The sequence below is a fragment of the Hemiscyllium ocellatum genome, chromosome 1 (assembly GCF_020745735.1).
Source record: "Hemiscyllium ocellatum isolate sHemOce1 chromosome 1, sHemOce1.pat.X.cur, whole genome shotgun sequence".
NCBI classification, from domain to species: domain Eukaryota; kingdom Metazoa; phylum Chordata; class Chondrichthyes; order Orectolobiformes; family Hemiscylliidae; genus Hemiscyllium; species Hemiscyllium ocellatum.
The window spans coordinates 37,377,300-37,397,927 of NC_083401.1; the positions used below are offsets into that span (position 1 = coordinate 37,377,300).

Consider the following 20,628-nt stretch of genomic DNA (forward strand, 5'->3'; position numbering starts at 1 on the left):
TCCAGCACCACACTCTCGATCAAGGAGCCCCAGCAAAATTGGAATCAATGAATATCTGAGAGCAAACTCTCCAGTGGTTAGAGTCATAGGTGACACATAGGAAGACGGAGTTCAGTCATTTCAGCTCCAAGACATCTCTGCAGGAGTTCCACAGTATGGTGTCCTAGGCCCAACCACCTTCAGCTGCTTCATTAATGACCTTCCCTCCATCATGAGGTCAGAAGTGGGGATGTTCACCGATGATTGCACAACGTTCAGCATCATTTGCAACTCCTCAGACATTGAAGCAATCGCGTTCAAATGCAACAAGATCTGGACAATATCCAGGCTTGGGCTGACAAGTAGCAAGTAACATTCATGCAACACAAATACCCGACTATGATCATCAACAATAAGAGTCAGACAATCTAACCACTGTCCCTTGGCACTCAGCAGTATTACCATCACTGAGTGCCCCACTGTCGACATCCTGGAGGTTATCATTGACCAGAAACTCAACTGAACTCACCACATAAATAGAGTGGCTCCAATTGCAGGTCAGAAGCTAGATATAGTGCAGCAAATGACTCACTTCCTGACTCCTCATAGCACTCAAGAAGCCTGACAGCATCCAGGACAAAACAGCCCACTTGATTAGCACAACATCTATAAGCATCCACTCCCTCCACTACTGATGCTCAGTAGCAGCAATGTGTACTATCTACAAAATGCACTTCAGAAGTTCACCAAAGATCCTCAGACCGCACCTTCCAAACCCACGACCACTTCCATGTAGAAGAACAAAGGCAGCAGATATATGGGAACACCAACACCTGCAAGTCCCCTTTCAAGCCGCTCACCATCCTGACTTGGAAATTCCTTTACCGTCACTGGGTCACAATCCTGGAATTTCCTCCCTAAGGGCATTGTGGGTCAACCCACAGCAGGTGGACTGCAGCAGTTCAAGAACGCAGTTCACCACTACATCTCAAGGGCAACTAAAGACAGGCAATAAATGCTGGCCAGTCAGCGATGCCCACATCCCACAAATGAATTAAAAAAACTTATCATATTTATTTCCTCTCCTATTTTGACCCTTGATTTTCTTAGCATTTTTGGAATGTCATTAGTTTCCTTTACTGTGAAATCAAAGTACTTATTCAATTTCTTTGCTAATTCCTGCGTCCCCATTATGAGAACATAAGAAATAGGAGCAGAAGGAGGCCATGTGGCCCATCGAGCTTGCTTCGCTGATCTTCATCATTGCCTCAGCTCCACTTACCCACCCGCTTACCATAACCCTTATTTCCTTTATTGTTCAAAAATCTATCTTTGCCTTAAAAAGATTCAATAAGGTAGCCTTAACTGCTCCACATATTCACAACCCTTGAAATTTCTCCTCAACTCAGTCCTAAATCAGCACCCCCTAATTTTGGGGCTATGCCCCTTAGTTCTAGTTTCACCATTCATATAATAGTCCATTTTGCTGTTATTCCTAGCAAAATGGATGACCTCACATTTACCAACATCACACTCCACCTGCAAGACTTTATTTCCCCAATCTCATTCTCTAAGGAGCCTATGCTCACTTTTACGTCTCTCTTCCTTTTCATATATTTAAAGGAGCTTTTGATCTCCATTTTGAAATTACTTGCAAGCTTACCACAATATTTATTTTCCCAATAAAAACCCAAAGAACTGCAAATACTGTAAATCAGAAAGCTCTTCCAGCAATTTCTGTTTTTAAGCTCAGCAGGTCTGGTAGCATCCGTAGAGAGAAATCAGAGTTAATGTTTCGGATCTGAGGAAGGGTACCCCGACCCAAAGTGTTAACTTCAATCTCTCTCCACAGATGTTACCAGAGCTGTTGAGATTTTCCAGCATTTTTTTTCATCTGTGATGCTTATTTTCTCCCTCTTTGTCACTTATTGAGTTATCTTTCATTGGTTTTGAAACATTCACATATTGCATGTTCTTTTCTTTCAGTCTGATGCTATGCTTAACTTTCTTGCTCAACCATTATTATCTGAGAAACTTCTTTCTCACTGGGATAAACTTTATTGTGGGTCATGAATGATCTTCTGAAACATCTGCCATTCCTTTCCTAACCCATTCCAGCCAATTCTGTAATTAATTTTATATGAATTTAAATCAGTTGTTTCTGACACAAGTTTCTCACTCTCAAATTGAATGCTAAATTTTTCCATGTTATGTTGACTGTTACCTCATACAAAGTAGTAACAGGAGTAGTATGGCCCCTCAGGCCTGCTCCACTATTCAATAAGATCATGACTGATCTGACACATCTCGCATCCACTTTCCTGCCCTTTCCCCATAACCCTCGGTTCAAGAATCTATCAATGTCAACCTTACATGTAGACAAGGACTCTGCCCCATGTCAAGGAGTTCCAAAGACTCTCAACCCTCAGAGAAGAAATTCCTCCTCATCTCAGTTTTAAATTGGTGTCCCTTTATTTTAAAACTATACCCTAAGGGATCTTGAGTCTGAGATTACTTATTAAAAAGTTGCTTCATTGCAGATTACTAGAACTAAAATTGCCTAATCCCTGATTGGATCCCCAACATACTGTTCTATGAAACTGTCCAAACTACAATCTATGAATTCTTGATCATGGCTTTTTCTGCCATTCTATCTATACCAATCTCCATGAATATTAATGTCATCCATGATTAACATACTGCCTTTCTTTAAACCGGTGAACAGTCTACTCCAATCAACTTTTGTAAGTTCCCATCTTATATCATCAAAATTTGCCTTACTTGAATTAAGAATTTTAATTTGTATACAAGGCACATCCTTTTCCATAACTATTTTAAAACTAATAGAATTATGGTTACGGGTCCCAAAGTGTACTCCCACTAACACTCCAATCACTTGCCCTGCCTTATTTCCCAGGAGATCAAATTATGCTCCTTCTCTAGTAGATACATCTACATATTGATAAAGAAAAAAAGAACACATTTAACAAATTTCTCACCATCCAAACCCTTAACACCACAGCAATCCCCAACTATTACAAGTCTATTAATCTTACATATATCTGAGACCGCTCTACGTATTTGCTTCTCTGTTTCCTGCTGATCGTTAGGGGTGCCTATAGTACAATCCCATCACTTTGTTTCCATTTCTGAGTTCCATCCATATAGCTTCACTCAATGATCCTCAGTGACTCCAACTGCCTCTGCAGCCAATCCAAATGATCTGATATAAAACGGATCCAAACACACTTCTTGCAGACATAGACTCCGGGGACAGTCAACTGTTTTCTAATCTCCCACATCTGATAGGAGCAGTATTCCAATCCATTGACTGCCATAATTTCCTCTTAAAAATTTGCTAACATAGACATGTCTAAAAAGATCTACACTTTCCTCAAATCCAGTGTTTGGAGACTGATTGCTGCTGACACTCAATACTGGGAGAACTTAAAGCCTTTATTTGACATTATAATACCTAAAAGAAGAAGCTCTAAATGCAACTTTTTTTTTTACAAAGTCTGCCCTTCCAATACTCTCAGTTTTTAATTTTGATTTTAAGCGTTCTGTAATAGCTGTAAGATCATATATATTAACCAATATTTTTGTGCCATTATTTCATTTATTTTGTTCCGGAAACAAGATACATTCAGGTAAAGGGTCATTAATGTGCATTTTTACCATTTTAAACTTCTGTGATCCCATTTGCTACTTTTTAAAAATGTTTTTTTTAATCCCTTCCTGTTCCATTGTGGGTACCAACATCCAAATAGCTGCCCTGCAGTGCTATTATATCCTCTTGCTTTGTCAGCCTACATCTCCCCTCTCCTAAACCGTCCCCATCCAATTAGTTTAAAGCCCTCTCTATGACCCTAGTTATTCATTTCAACAGGACATTGGCCTCAGCACTGAAGCATAACCCACTCCTTAACTGCTCCCTTTGACCCTTGCACTAGTGGCAGTGCCCGATGATCTGAAACCCATGTTTCCCACACCAGAATCTGAGTCATACCTTTAACTTCTTGACTTTATTTATCCAATGCCACTTTGCTCATGGCTTAGATAGTAAGTCTGAGATTATTACCTTGGAGGTTCTGCTTTCTAATTCAGCTCCTAAATGTTCAAAATCTTTCAGCAGAATTTTCTTCCCAGATCTATTAATGTCATTAGTATCTACATGGACAATGACAACTGGATCTCTACCCCTAACCCCTCCCTCCATTCCAAGTTGCTCTCCAGCCTTGAGGAGATGACTTGGCACAGTGCAGGCAACACAGCCTTCAGGATTGTGCTCACAGCTGCAATGAACAGTATTCAACTCCTCTTCAGAATCGCTGGCAAAAGTTGCCTTAAGAAAGTATAAATATTCAGCATTATTAGTGAAATAAAAAAACGTGATACCAATTTTTTATCTCACTATATATTGTAGTCAATAACAGTTATCCAGATTTGGAGTTTGGATTAGCTTAATCCAATTTGCAAGTCAATTGAATCTCTCTGGACTGCATGTGATATTCAATGTTGTCTTGGTATGTACACTTACACCTACCTCACACGTCCTGATGTGTTCACTTTGCCACTCCTCCCGGATCTTCTCCAGAGTCAAAACATTCTGGTGGTATGTTCGATCTATAAGGTGGGAAAACAGGATTCAAAATTTTCGGGTGAAGCATTAAGGAGACTAAGCCTATAAACTAGACCAAATGGGAGAAAGTGAGGACTGCAGATGCTTGAGATCAGGGTCAAAAAGTGTGGTGAACATTCCTGATGAAGGGCTTATGCTCGAAATGTCGACTCTCCTGTTTCTCAGATGCTGCCTAATGGCTGTGCCTTCCTAGCACCACACTTTTTGATTATAAACTAGGCCACTAGGTAATCCAGTGGAAAACAGAATACTGTGGATACTGTCAATCTGAAATAAGAACATGACTGAGTTTTGCAACTTCAGATCACAAATTCTGTCCTCCACTATCCTTACATTACCTCCATATCTTGCTTATGTTTTATTGACTTTGCTGCCAGCAAAATGAACTCATTTTCTTCTTTTCAACCTTCATTACACTTTGTTGACCATCTCTATTTCTCTTTACCACCATCAGCACTGTGCTTGCCTTTTGCTTTGGGCAGTTTCACAATTTGTTGCTCTCGCTCCTGCTCTCCCTCTCTCGCCTTTCATAAACAGCACCATTATCCAGTCCCCAACACAAAAATATCCAAACACTACAGATGCTGAAAACTTTAAACAGACACAGCAAATACTCAGCAATAAGTCAGGCAGTATCTGTGGAGAGAGAAACAGAGTTAACGTTTCAGATTCATATCATTCCTGCAGCAGTGTATAGATGGCTCAAACTCGGAAGGCCAAACTGACAATTTCCTTCTGGAAGTAACGATGTATCCACCCAGAAAGAGACATATTTAAACGACATGCAAACAACAGAAACACAAAAGCAGCTCCCAAATTTTTTTTTTGTTATTTATATGATTACAACATTTAAGTAAAACTTCCTCAGAACTGAAGATGAGTCACTGGACCTGAACCATTAACTCTGCTTTCTCTCCATAGATGTTGCCAAACCTGCTGAGTATTCCAGCATTTTATGTTTTTTTTCAGATTTCCAGCATGTGCAGTTCTTTGGTTGTTTTGTTAAGCTTTACAGGATCCTCCCATTGTCCTTTCTTAAATATGAAAACTTGACTATGGGTCTCTCGATTTCAGTTTCAGGGGTTCACCTCATAAAGGCAACAACTCTAATACTTCATTTCCCACTTGTAACATTCTAATTGTTGAATATTTATGTGCATACTTTTTCACTTTCACCTGTAAAACTTTCAAATGTTCCTCTGCTGCCTTGCATACTCCTGTGAGTCTTCGCAGAAAGAGGACATATAACCCAATATTGAGGATTTGTCTTTTTGGTTCAAGACCTTCTCCCTGAATAATTTTCTTAGACCTCTAATCTCATGAACATAAACCAATTCAAATGGACTAAGTTCAGTAGATTGCTTTGGGGAATCTTTGGTAACAAATAGTAAGAAGTCTAAAACTTAGTCCCAATCCTGTGGGTATTCAGTACAATATGCCTAAATCATGGTTTTGAGAGACTGATGATATTCAATTGGCTTCAATTGTGTTTTAACCTAAACTGTTAATGATTTCCTGAAAAACTTTAGGCAAAAAGTTTATAAATCACACAACACCAGGTTACAGTCCAACAGGTTTATTTGAAAGCACTGGCTTTCAGAGCACCCCTCCTTCAGCAGGTGGTTGTGGAGGTTAAGACTATGCTCACAGAATTTATTGCCAAAGGAATCCAGTGTCATGGCGTTGTGATACAGTAAACAACCTTAGATTAAAACTTTCATCATTAATAATGGGATATGCTGGTTTCTGTTCTTTGAAATGTAAATCCCAGAACTTCTTTTAAATTACATTCTCAAGGTAGCTCAGGTTTTAAACAATAGGTGTGAAGTCTGTCTATGCCCCAATGCTATGTCAGATTGACAAACCCTTTGTACAATTTTACAGAGTTTTACATGGATTCATGCAATTTTTGAGCAAACTAAAACGTAATTCTGCAAAAACAAATTCACCCCATAAGTGAATTTAGGAACGACAGATTGAATGCGCATGTGATAGACTGTCTGTGTGTGTGGAAAATATATGTTTGCACATGAGAGAAAGAGGGTCTGCGTGTGTGGGTGTGCGAGTATGTAGGGGTGCATGTGTGTGCATGCGTTTGTGTATATCATGCAGTGGGGTCACCTGTGGTATGGCATGTTAGAACTGATCAGATTGTATCACAAATGATGGCCAAAAACAATTAAAAATACTTCATCAACATTTTCACTACTATCCTAGCTGTAAATATCCTTAAAGAAATTGGGTTGTCACATCCATGACTGTAAAGGATATACTAATGTCCTACTTTTGTTTTTGGTAATGACCCGATACAATCCATTAACACTCAGCTAAATGATTCTTCAAAAACTGGTATGGGTATCAAAGGTGCCCCTGTGATTACATGTTGAAGTTTTCCTACCTCCTGACATGTTTTACAGAACTGGCTACATCTTTATGAAATCTTGGCCATTTAAAATTATCTTCTTTTTCCGTATTCCCCTATATCCTGTCATAGGAATTTCATGTACTATGGACAATATCTCCCGAAGAAATCTGGATGATACCACTATCTGATGAACAACTCTCAATTTTTCATCTGCAGATGTGAGAGGATGTCTCCATTTCCTCATCAGTACTCTGTTTTTAAATGAATAGCATTCTGAAACTCCTCAGCCTCAGCTTCAAGATGAGCTCTCTGTATGAATTTATTTAACACAACCTGCTTCCTGGGCCTCAATAAATAAAGGCATGTCTATTACCTCGTTTGAATGATCCCACATTCTTCAAGAGAGTTTTAGATACCCTAACATCTGCTAATGGTATTACTGTGATCTCTGATAACAGATATAATCAATCTATTTATTATCTTTCAAAATTTTAGATATTCTGGAAAGATTCCTGCTGATTAGAAGCTAGCAGATATCACCACACAACTTAAAATGACGGCAAGAAAGAAACAGGGAGCTTCAAACCTGTGAACCTTACATCAATTGTAGAGAAATTCTTGAATGTATTATAAAGGATGAGATAAATAGATACTTTCAATCACAATGATCTGATTGGGCATAGTCAGCACGGATTTGCAAATGGGAAATCGTGATTAAAGAATTTGTTGGGTTTTTTTGATGATGTTTCCGAACAAAATTGAAGGGAAATTGATGAATGTATAGAAATAGATTGTCAGAAGGCTTTTGATAATGTCCTCCCTTCAGGAGCTGGGTGAGCAAAATCAAAGCACATCAAATAGCAATTGATAGATTAAGGATTAGCCACAAGATGGAAAGCAGAATTGGAATAAATAAGTCATTATCATGTTGGCAGATTGTGACTAGTATATATATATATGAGGTGGGGTCCAATGTAATATTTCCAAATTTTCAAATGATACAAACCTAATGTGTTTTGTGAGGAAAATGTATAGAATCTTGGACAAGCTTAGTGAATGGGTAAGAACATTGCCGATGAAATACAATGTGGAAAATCTGATGTCATCCAATTTGGTAGGAGAATCAGATGCCAGAGTTTATTTTTAAATGGTAAGAGGTTGAAAAGTGTAGGTATACAAAAGGGACCAATGTGTCCTTATTGACAAGTCACTGAAGGCTAACAAGTGGGTGGGAAAGGAATGTTAGCCATTTGAGTACAGGAGTATAGAAGTCTTGCTTTAATTGCATAGGAGTTTGGTTATCATAAAATCCCTACAGCGTAGAAACAGGGCATTTGGCCCAACAAGTCCACACCGACTCTCCAAAGAGCTTTTCGCCCAGACCCTGCTTATATTATCCCCGTAACCCTGCATTTCCCATGGCCGATCCACCTACCCTGCATATCTTTGTACTGTGGGAGGAAACCAAAGCATCCTGAGGAAACTCATGCAGACACAGGGAGAATGTGCAAATTCCATATGGACAGACAATTGAGGCTGGGATTAGAATTAGAATTAGATTCCCTACAGTGTGGAAACAGGTCATTTGGCCCAACAAGTTCACACCGACCCACTGAAGAGTATTCCACCCAGACCCATTCCCCTATGCCTTTTACTCTACATTTCCCCTGACTAATGCACCTAGCCTACACACCCCTGAAAACTATGGGCAATTTAGTTTGGCCAATTCACCTTATTGGCACATCTTTGGATTGTGGGAGGAAACCCATACAGACATAGGGAGAATGTGCAAATTCCACACAGACAGTCGCTAGAGGCTGAAATCGAACCCAGGTCCCTGGTGCTGGGAAGCAACATGTTAACCACTGAACCACGGTTCTGCCCTATTGAACCACCATTACACTTGCTGGACAGTAATGACATTTGTTTACATAGGTGAGTTTATAGCAGACACAGTAAAATGTGTTGTATATTTCAGTTAGTTTATGAAAATTATTAGTACCATAGGCAGTTTTTTGTCTCCTAATCTCAGGAAAGATAATATTGCCACAGAGGGACTGCAGCAAAGGGTCATCAAACCTATTCTTAGGATGATGGAGCTGTCCCATGACAGAAATTGAGCAAATTGATTAACTGATTAATTAATTTATTGTCATGTGTCCTGAGGTACAGTGAAAAGTTTTGTTTATGAGCAGTACAGGCAGATCAAGGACATACAGATCAAAAAGACTTGCACAGGGCATGTGCGAGGCAAGATGAACATTAGCAAGGTCAGCATTATTTGAGGCTAGAGAGTCCATTCATTAGTCTAATAATAGTTGGGAAGAAGCTGTTCCTGAACCTGCTGATGCATGTGTTCTGGCTTCTGTATTTTCTGCCTGACGGAAGTGGTTGTAGGAGATCATTACCAGGGTGCGGTGGGTCTTTGATGTTGGCAACCTTTCTGCAGCAAAGAGCCATTTAAGTGGAGCCCATGGATGGAAGATTAATGACCTGGGCTGTGCACACAACCTTCTGTAGTTTCTTACGGTCCTGGGCAGAGCGGTTGCTAAATCAGGCCATTAGGCATCCAGACAGTGTGCTTTCAATGATACATCTGTAAAGGTTGGCAAGAATCCTTATGGACATGTCAAATTTCCTAAGCCACCTGAGGAAGAAGAGGCATTGGTATGCCTTCTCGAATGTCGAATCTACGTGGGAGGTCCAGGACAGGTTGTCTGTTATCGTCACTCTGAAGAACTTGACACTCTCAACCCTGTCTACCTCTGCTCTGTTGACATAGATAGGGGTGTGTTCTCCTCCTTTCTTTCTGAAATCAATAATCACTTCTTTAGTTTTGCCGACTTAGAGACAGAGGTTGTTCTCATTGCACCATGTCACCAAGCCCTCTGTCTCCATTCTGCATTTTGACTCATCTTTGTTAGACATCTGCCCTACTACAGTGGTGTTATCAGCAAACTTGTAGATGGTGTTTGTTCAGAATTTGGCAACACGGTAGTGGGTGTACAAGGAGTACAGTAGGGGGCTAAGGATGCATCCTTGAGGGGCTCCAATGTTGAGGGTTATTGAGGAGGAGGAGCAGTGGTCTACCTTCACTGATTGCAGCCTGTGGGTCAGAAAGCTGAGGATCCAGTTGCAGAGGGCAGAACCAAGACCAAGGTCACGGAGTTTTGAGATCAGTCTGGAGGGGATAATGGTGTTGAAGACGTAGTCAATAAACAGGAATGTGACGTAGGTGACCTTGTTATCCAGATAATTCAGAGACCTGTATCTCCACTGTTTCATAGAATGTGAGGTAATCTCAAAGAAACCTATAAGATACTTAACTGCATCTATGCTGTCTAGCCCTTTGAAGATATTTCCCAGGTTTGGATGTCTAAAATTAGGGGGCACAATTTAAAAATAAGTGGATTATCATTTAAGACAGAGAATCTTTGGAATTGTCAATCCCAGAGGACCAATGTTCATATGGAGCTGCACACACATGGCAATCTGCACCACATGCCTATTGTTGCATGACATCTGATTCTGGAAGAAGTCTTTGCTGTGCATGGACTTCAGGAGCCTGGCGAAAACTCAAGGGAACACTGCAGAGCATTGTAAACTTACTCAAAGTCTGAGCTTTCAAAACAGAGACTGACAAAATTTCTGATTATCAGTGGTGTAAAGGGTTATGGGGATAATGTTTGTAAAAGGTTTTGAAGTGTTCAGTCAGCCACGAGTCTATTGATTGGTGGAGCAGACTTGATGGGCTGAATGGTCTATTGTTGTGCCAGTGTTCCTAGGAAAAGCAAGAATTGTTCCTTTTCATCATAATGATCAAAACAGAAAAGGATTGGAAACAGTCTGAAGAAAAATTACAAACGAAGCAAACTTTCTTCTGGGTGGTTTCACTACAGGTAGTGCCAAGAAACAAGCCATCCTGGCGTTACAAAAAGCAACTTTACTTGAATGTGCGAGCATGCAAAGAGCCCACATGCATCATATACCAAATGCAAATCATTTTGCAGGAAAACTTTTGTTGGTTAAGGGCTCAGCCGAGCTGTACAAAGGAAAGGAGTCAAAGACAACCCCAGTCTGTAATGAGTTAGCTTACACTGCAGGACCACTGACCTGGTTAGGGGTAGTGGGGAGAAAGTGACCTGCATTCCACTCCTAATCTCTATTGAGCAAATTCTGGAGAGGTGTATTTTTGGTTTGTGAGTCATTCTATTCTAGTTCCATTTAGCTAATATTTTAGTCCGTGACTTGAATTTGAGAGAGTGTTTTCAGAATGTGTGGACATTTATTGACCCACATGCTGGCAGAGAGCAGGCATATTGCAGGATGAAAGGGTTCCTCATATAACCCTATTTTTGTATTTGAAAACTAGTGCTTACCCAAAGTGAGAGCTAAAGCGTGATATATCACTAGAATTCAACTGGAGAAGGGGAATCACGTGTGTAGTCTACCTTTGATACCCATTTGCTCAGCGACTAATTAGCCTAGAATGTAATAAAGTGCATGTTGTAGTATGTCATTCAGAAGCCTTTTGAAAGTCTGGATATTCTATTTCAAATGGGCTCAGTCTTAGCAAATTCTCTGAGGTTAGACATCTGCCATTTATTATGTTTCTTGCCCATTCTGTTTCCAGTTACTTACTCTAACTTTTGCAATCTTTCAAGGTCAGATTAATGAATCATAGCTGCCAAAGCCCTTTCTGAATACAGAAACAACTTGAACATCGGAAGCACATCTTCCAATTTAGTCTGTCTAATATTATAGCTGCAGCAAATGTCAGAGTAGCCACAATGCGCTGAACCTTGTGGGGTTTTTTTGGCAAAGTCTAAGTTAGATTTTTTTAGGCTAATAAGTTAGATCTGATCAGATTGTATCCCAAATGATAGCCAATAATAATTAAAAATAATTAACAATTTTACAGCTTTTCATCACGAGGTCTTGTTTTCTCATTCCATCTTACCCAACTGACCCTACATATGATTTCCATTTTATTTTACCTCATGCTGTTCCCACATTTGGCATTCAGAGGGTATCCACCAAAATACCACATCCCTCAAGTCCCCAACATCTTTAAAACATCATTTGCACTGGTAATCCAAAGCCACCCTGTTTGGGCACACAGTTACAACATGTTGGAGAAGAGGATTTTCCAACAATAAACTGGAGGAATTGGTTGATGTGGTAGCACAAATGGGAGGAGTCCTCCTCCTAGAGGAGGAGCAGAGGAGGCCATGCCACTGTGTTCTGTGTGCGTGCGCGTGTGCGTGTGCCCTTCAGCAGGGCGTTGTACTGGGAGGAAGAGAAGGAAGAGAACATATTGTGGTCACTTTTGGTGTCACAGGTAAATAAGGCTTTTTTTGAACATTCATGTACACAGTTCTGTTTACATTCTCCTGCTTGCAGGTGAAGACCAAGAGACCCAAGTCCCACCGAGTGAGTAAATACCACTCTGCCATTTTCCCATTAAACCTGCTCCCTGTCTCAATCATTGCACAGCACTTCTAACCACTGGCTGGGATGCCTTCTCTCTCTCTTGCTTTATGTCTCTTCTGTTGCAGGTTCTACAAGCCTCTGCCTGATACTTACGTAGAAATGGAAGGCACAAGAAGGACCACCCTCGAGGGCATATTTTTAAGGTGAGAGGAAAAAGATTTAAAAGGGACCTGAGGGACAACTTTTTTTACACAGAGAGGGTGGCTCATACGTGGCATGAACTTCCAGTGCAAATGGAAGGCATTTTAAATTACAATATTTAAAAAAGACATTTGGACAGGTTTACGAATAGGAAAAGTGTAGAGAGATAAGGGCCAAATGCAGGAAAGTGGGACTAGTTTAGCTTTGGAAGCTTGATCAGCATGGACAAAATTGGACCAAAGAGGCTGTTTCTGTGCTGTATGAATCTATGACCCAACCCCTCAAATGTTTTGAGCAGACTGTTCTGAGTAGGACATGTCCAGACCCCTGATTGGTGCCTATACATTTCCCCATTTACCAGCACTATCCAGAAGACCCTGCTGTGGAGCCAATAGACTGACCATACCCCAATCCTTAGACTTCAGAGACCCAGAATAAAACTTTCCCGACCAGACACCTGACCGTGTGCAGTGCCCTGGACTGGTCTGGAAGGTTGTTCTTGTCTTTGCCTTACCCACCTTCCCAAATCCCTACTTCCACACTCCCCACTTCCCCTTTCATAGCTCCCCTTCCTCACACAGCGCTCTTTAATCTCCCATGTATTCCAGCCTTCTCTCTTGTACAGCTGTGAGGGTGAGGTGGAGGACAGCTCTACAATTTCTGTCCTAGCCTACTGGCATGGGTGACTCCCTCACCTTCACAGGTTTGGTCTCATGAAAATTTTCAAACTTCAAAATGGTTCACAAAGAGGGAAGGGCTTCGGAAAACACTTTCAAGACACCTTTGCTCAGGTATCCCATAGAAGACTAATGAACAAAGTCAAAGTAGAGTTGGGACACAAGTGAAAAAATTGACAGCTGGATTCAGACAGGAAGCTTGGAGTTGGAGTAAAGGGTTGTTATGCAGAAGGTGTAAGTGCTGTTCCACAAGGATCAATGCTGGGACCACTGGGGACCAAATTCACAGTTTGGATGATGGAATCAAAAATGCAACTTATATGCACTTGACCCCCAATGTGGGGGTGATGCCCTCAATACTGAGAAGCACCAGGGTGCATGATTTTCTTTCCATGGCCCTGCTTTGTTGCTTTATCCATGGCAATGCCTCAAATGCCATTTCTCTTGGCGTATAAATTGTAGTGAGCATTTGAAAATTGGCATTCTAGTATTTGTCCTGATAAGCAATAGATAAAAACCTTTGGAAAATGTTGCTCTTTTAACAATATTCAAGTTCAGCTCTCCAGGCAACATTTTTTTAAAGTATTAATTTACAAGTAGAAAGTTACTTGAGTGGCATATTTCATCTTGCTGCAGTTATGCCATTAGCAAGGTTGCAAAGTACAGCTCTGTGGGAGGGCAGCAGTAGGCGTGACTTTCACTGAACAACAGGAGAGGCTCAATAGACTGGGGCTATTTTTCCTGGAGTGTCAGAGGTGGAGAGGTGACCTTATAGAGGTTTATAAAATCATGAAGGGGCATAGATTGAGTGAACAGCCAAGGTCTTTTCCCAGCGGAATCCAAAACTAGACAGTACAGGTTTAAGGTGAGAGGGGAAAGATTTAAAAAGAGACCTAAGGGGCAATATTTTCACACAGAGGGTGGTGCATGCATGGAATGAACTGCGAGAGGAGGTGGTGGAGGCTGGTACAATTGTAACATTTAAAAAGCATCTGAATAGGAAGAGTTGAGAGAGATATGGGCCAAGTATTGGCAAATGGGACTAGATTACTTTGGAAATCTGGTTGGCATGGAAGAGTTGGACCAAAAGGTCCCTTTCCATGTTGTATGTCTCTTATAACTCTGAGTCCTCTCAGAACTGCTCATGCCTGCTACTGTACCCCATGGCTGGGAGATCTGTACTGTGCAGCAAAGTAATTCCACTTTCTGAATTAGGAACTTCAGACTGGGAGGCTTGACTCCAGGAATGAATGTATTATAAAATCAATTAGTTTGCCACTGAGGTTTGACAGTGCACATCCTGGATCTTCAGTCCTCATTAATTTATGTTATTTCTTAGTTTTGAGCTGAGCGATTCATCTTCTGGATTGGTTGCTCACTAACCAGGTTTTAAAATTCAGAATTAAAAGTGAAAAGAGGATGTGTTCATGTGCAAAATGATCTATTCAAGTGTTTGCAGAAGAGGCCCATTTTCTAGACAAGATCATTCAACACGCATCTGCATCACTTTTCCAAATGCCGAGCATTATTTTAGACCAGTGATCAGACAGACTGACAAGGGGAGAGGACATTTTGGATTTGGTGCTCGGCAGCGAGCCAGGACAGGTGACAGATCTTGCGGTGGGAGAGCACTTTGGTGAAAGTGATCACAACTGCCTTACATTTAGCATAGCCTTGAAGAATGAAAGGAGCAATTACCAAGGGAGATATTTAATTGGGGAAAAGGAAATTATGACACTATCAGGCAGGAGTTGGGAAGTAGAGACTGGGAGCAATTGTTCCACAGAAAGGGCACAGCAGACATGGAAACTATTTAAGGAGCAGTTGTTGAGAGTGATGCACGAATTTGTTCCTCTGAGACAGGTAAGAAGGGGGTAAGATTAAGGAACCTTGGATGACAAGAACAGAGGAACTTCTCGTCAAAAGGAAGAAGGCAGCTTACGTAAGGTGGAGGAAGCAAAGATCTAGCACCACCTTAGAGGATTACAGACTTGCTAGAAAGGAGCTCAGAAACAAACTGAGGAGAGCCAGGAGGGGTCACGAAAAAGGCTTAGCAAGGAGGATTAGGGAGAACCCAAAGGCATTTTACTCATACGTGAGGAATAAGAAATGATCAGGGAGAAGGTCAGGCCAATCAGGGATAGCGGAGGGAACTTGTGCATGGAGTCTGAGCAAACAGGGGACTTGTTGTAAATGAAAACTTACAGGAGCTGGAATACAGTCTTAACCAGATCAAGATTGATGAAGTTGATGTGCTAGAAATTTTGGAAAACATTAAGTTTGATCCTAGGCTGTGCTGGGAAGCGAGAAAGGAGGTTGCTAAGCCACAGGCGAGGATATTTGCCTCCTCACTCTCCACGGGAGTCATACTGGAGAATCGGAAGGAATGTGGTTCCTCTTTTCAAGAAGGGTAATAGGGAAATCCCTGGCAATTACCGACTAGTCAGTCGTACATCTGTGGTCAGCAAAGTTTTGGAAAGAATTCTGAGGGATAGGATTTATGACTATTTGGCAAAGCATAGTGTGATTAAATGCAGTCAGCATGGCTTTGTGAGGGGCAGGTCATGCCTCACAAATCTGATTGATTTCTTTGAGGAGGTGACAAGACAGGTTGATGACAGTCGAGCAGTGGACGTGGTGTATATGGACTTCAGCAAGGCATTTGATAGGGTTCCCCATGGTAGGCTCATTCTTAAGTCAGGAAGTATGGGATATAGGGAGATTTGGCCATCTGGATTCAGAATTGGCTGGCTGACAGAAGGCAGAGAGTGTTGTAGATGGAAAGTATTCTGCCTGGAGGTCCGTGTTGAGTGGGGTCCTGCAGGGCTCTGTTCTTGGGCCACTGCTCTTTGTAGTTTTTATAAATGACTTGGATAAGGAGGTTGAGGGGTAGGTTAGTAAATTTGCAGATGACACAAAGGTTGGAGGTGTCGTTGATAGTATAGAGGGCTACTGCTGGCTGCAGCGCAACAGACAGGATGCAGAGTTGGGCTGAGAAATCGCAGATGGAGTTCAACCTGGATAAATGCAAAGTGATGCATTTTGGAAGGTCGAACTCGAATGCTGAATATAGAATTAAAGACAGGATTCTTGGCAGAGTGGAGGAACAGAGGGATCTGGGTGTGCAAGTACATAGATCCTTCAAAGTTGCCACCCAAGTGGATAGGGTTGTAAAGAAAGCATATGGTGTTTTGGCTTTCATTAACAGGGGGATCAAGTTTGAGAGCAGTGAGGTTTTGCTGCAGCTGTACAAGTCCCTGGTGAGACCACACTTGGAATATTGTGTCCAGTTCTGGTCACCCTACTAGAGGAAAGATACAGAGGCTTTGGAGAGGGTGCAATAAAGGTTTACCAGGATGCTGCCTGGACTGGAGGGCTTGCCTTATGAAAAAAGGTTGAATAAGCTTGGACTTTTCTCTCTGGAGAGAAGGAGGAAGAGAGGAGACCTGATTGAAGTATACAAAATACTGAGTGGAATAGATAGAGTCAATAGCCAGAGACTTTTACCCAGGGCAGGATTGACTGGTACCAGGAGTCATAGTTTGAAGATATCAGGGGGAAGGTATAAAGGAGACGTCAGAGGTAGGTTCTTTACAGAGAGAGTTATGAATGCATGGAATGCGTTGCCAGTGGTGGTGGTGGTGGAAGCAGAGCCATTGGGGATATTTAAGCGACTGCTAGATATGCACAAGGATAGCAGTGAGTTGAGGAGTGTATAGGTTAAGTTACTATATTTTACATTAGGATTAAACCTTGGCACACATTCTTGGGCCAAAGGGCCTGTTCTGTGCTGTACTTTTCTATGTTCTATGTCCTATGATCGCCCTATTAAGGATCGTAGAATCCCTACAGTGTGGAAGCAGGCCATTCAGCCCATTGAGTCCACATTGACTCTCCAAAGATCATTTCTCCCAAATCCACCCCCATACCCTATCCCTGTAACCCTGCATTTCCCACAACCAATCCATCCAACCTGCACATCGTTGGGAGAAACTGGGGCACATGGAGGAAACTCACACAGACACAGGGAGAATGTGCAAAGTCCACACAAACAGTTGCCAGAGGTTACTCTGGTGCTAACCATTGAGGCACTGTGCCATAAGGATGCAGTTGCATTGAGAGCAGTGCAGAGAAAATTCAGTTGACTGATTCCTGGAATGCAGGTAATTTCTTATGTGAAAATTAAGGTGGGTTGGGCCCATATCTACTGTAGGCTAGAGAAATGAGAGGTGATCTTATTGAAATATGTCAGATTATGACAAAACGTGACAGGTGTGTACTGAAAGGATGTATCCCCCTGTGGAGGAGACATGAACACAGTTTAAAATTAAGAGGACAATTTATTTAGATAGAGATTAGACACATTTATTTTCTCTCTCAGAAGATCATTTGTCTGTGGAAATGATGCATATTTTTAAAACTGGATAGATACTTGAGTGTTAAGGAAGTCAGAGAATATATGGGATAGACAGAAAAGCAGAAGATACAGTCAGATCAACGATGATACGATCAACTATCAAATGGTGAACAGACATGAGGGGTTGAACAGCCTGCTCCAGTTCCTAATTTCTCTCTTTCTGTGATTATACGTACTTGAAGCAAGTGTGGCTGGATTCACTTTGGCTGTGTTTCCATAAGGCAATAAGGCAGAGGAACTGAATTAGGCTATTTGGCTCATCAAGTCTGCTCTGCTATTCAATTATGTTTCTCAACCCCATTCTCCTGCCTTCTCCCTATAATCCCCTTACTAATCAAGAACCCATCTATCTCTGTCTTAAATACACTCAATGACTTGGCCTTCACAGCCTTCCACAGCAATGAGTTCCACAGATTCACCACCCTCTGGCTGAAGAAATTCCTCCTTATCTCAGTTCTAAAGGGTCATACCTTCACTCTGAGGCCATGCTTTCGGGTCCTAGTCTCTCCGACTAGTGGTAATATCATCTTCACCTCCACTTTATCCAGACCTCTTAGTATTCTGCAAGTGTCAGTGAGATGCCACCTCATCCTTCTGAATTCCATTGAGTACAGACACAGACTTCTCAACCGTTCTTCATATGACAAGCCCTTCATCTCCGGGATAATTCTTATGAACCTCCTCTGGATCCCCTCCAATGTCAGCACATTCTTCATTTGACACAGAGCCCAAAACTGCTCAGAATATTCCAAATGCAATCTGACCAGAATGTTATACAGCCTCAGCAGTACATCTCTGCTCTTGTAATCTAGCACTCTTGAAATGAATTGAAAAGTATGGTGCGGGAAAAGTGCAGCAGACCAGGAAGGGCTTATGCCCGAAACGTCGATTCTCCTGCTCCTCGGAGCTGCTTAGCCTGCTGCGCTTTTCCAGAGCCACACTTTTCAACTCTGGTCCCCAGCATCTGCAGTCCTCACTTTCTCCTAGTTGACCTCCCTCTTGAAATGAATGCTAACATTGCATTTGCTTTCCAAACTGCCAACTGAATCTATATGTTAACCTTAAGAGAATCCTAAACCAGGACTTCCAAGACCCTTTGTGCTTCAGATTGCTCATCAATGAAATGTTGGGAGGAGAATTTACAGGTCTGAATGCAAGCCAGTTAATTGGAAGGAGCTGTATTTTAGGTGTGACAAGTGAGAAAGGTTCGGCATGTCCAGTTTTCCACTCACACATTCTCCCCCATCCCTATAATCATTTTATTGTTGCTTCACTTACCAGCATCTTCCGCACTTTGTTTACTCTGGTTTGCCTTTGACTGCAACTGGAAAACAGAATATTATCACATGGAACAATTTTTAAAAAAGCAACACAACTTAAAATATTCTCATGCCCAGTATCTCATCAAACTCTCAGTCATGGGACCATTGTAGGATATTGATGGCCTTAAACAGTAAGGTGATATACTGAGACCAGCAACTGTCTCTCTGTCTCTTTCTTTTCCACTTGAAGTTACTTCCTGGGTTGCAGTATCACTGGGTGCAACACAACGGCCAGTGAGATGGCGCCTTGGCATCTTCAGACCTTCACACTGCCTCAAAGGCTATGCTCAAGTCTCTAAAGTGGGATTTGAACTGGTAACCCATAATTTTCTGAATGCGGGAGATGCCATTTTTCAGATGAGGTACTAATTCCAGGCTCCGAGTGGAGTAAATACTATTGAAATTTATTTAAATTAAATTTAAATTTTATTTTAGATGAGGTGGTGGTCTATTGATATTATTGCTAGACTATTAGTCCAAAGACCCCAGTAATGGTCTTGGGAGTGGTTTGAATCCTGCCATTGTGGATGGTGGAATTTGAAGTCAATAAATATCTGGAATGAAGAGTCTACTGATGAAACTATTGTCGACTGTCGGAAAAACCCATCTGGTTCACTAATGCCTTTTCAGGAAAGTGTCACAAAGCTGTTCCTTTTGTTTATAAAAGCTGTTCCTTCTCAAGGATACTATATCCTTGGGTTTTTTTTAAGAGGGGTCATAATCAGGCTGGGCTCTGATTAGACTAGTTTGGTATGAGATGAAAAGGATTTTGAGAGGCCTTTTGTTTATATATAAACAGATGAGACTTCAGGCCAAAGTGGTCATGTTTTAGAAGTGACCTGTAGAATGAAAGGGGAGCAAGTCAGCTCTCTAGCTGAGCAGTTCAGTCTAGAACTAGCTGGGAGTTCAGCAGTAGACTGTGTGAACAGGCTCACTCTCTGCCCTTCTAACTTCAACCTGTAAGCATCTGTTTCTCGTTTTTTTTAAAACTGTTTTTTTACAAAGGTTTACTTATTGGGACTGTTGTGTATATTCAGAACAGCATACTTAGGTCTAGTTCGGATAGACTGTGCTCTGTAGGGGTTCTTTATTCTGTTCTTTGTGTTTCATTGTGTAATTTTGTGAATATGTTTTTGTCTCTTTTAAAACCTGGTAGTCAACCTCGCTAACTTACTCTGGGTAATTTTCACTGTACACTTACCAAAACAAATTGCAATGTTATGGTCTGGGCTGCCTGCTAAGAATGTATTTGAGTGGTCTGGCCTAGTCCATAACAAAAGAAACTGCCATCCTTACTTGGTCAGGACTACATGCGACTCCAGACCCTTAGCAATGTGGTTGACTCTAAACAGCCCGCTGGGCAGTTGTGATGGGTAATAAACATTGGCTTAGCCAGTGACACCCACATCTGGTGAACGAATAAAAAAGATAAAAAAGACTGCAGAAAGCTACATCACAGGGGGATGTGGGTGTCCTCATACATGAACCGCGAAGGCTTAGCAGGGATGAGGGTCGGCAAATGGAATGTTGGCCTTTATTTCAAAGGAACTGGTGCAGAAAGCTAGGGAAGTTTTACTGAAAGTATACAAGGC

General features: G+C 41.4%; 1 protein-coding gene across 1 annotated transcript in view; it reads right to left on the reverse strand.

The window, feature by feature from the left end:
• Positions 1–20,628, reverse strand: part of pstpip2 (proline-serine-threonine phosphatase interacting protein 2) — a 125,798-nt gene that overhangs the window by 29,922 nt on the left and 75,248 nt on the right. The window contains exons 8-9 of the mRNA XM_060828841.1: positions 18,993–19,038; positions 4,526–4,605 (exon numbers count right to left, since the gene is read on the reverse strand). Coding sequence (XP_060684824.1) covers positions 4,526–4,605; positions 18,993–19,038 — 126 coding nt within the window. The remainder of the gene's footprint in view (positions 1–4,525; positions 4,606–18,992; positions 19,039–20,628) is intronic.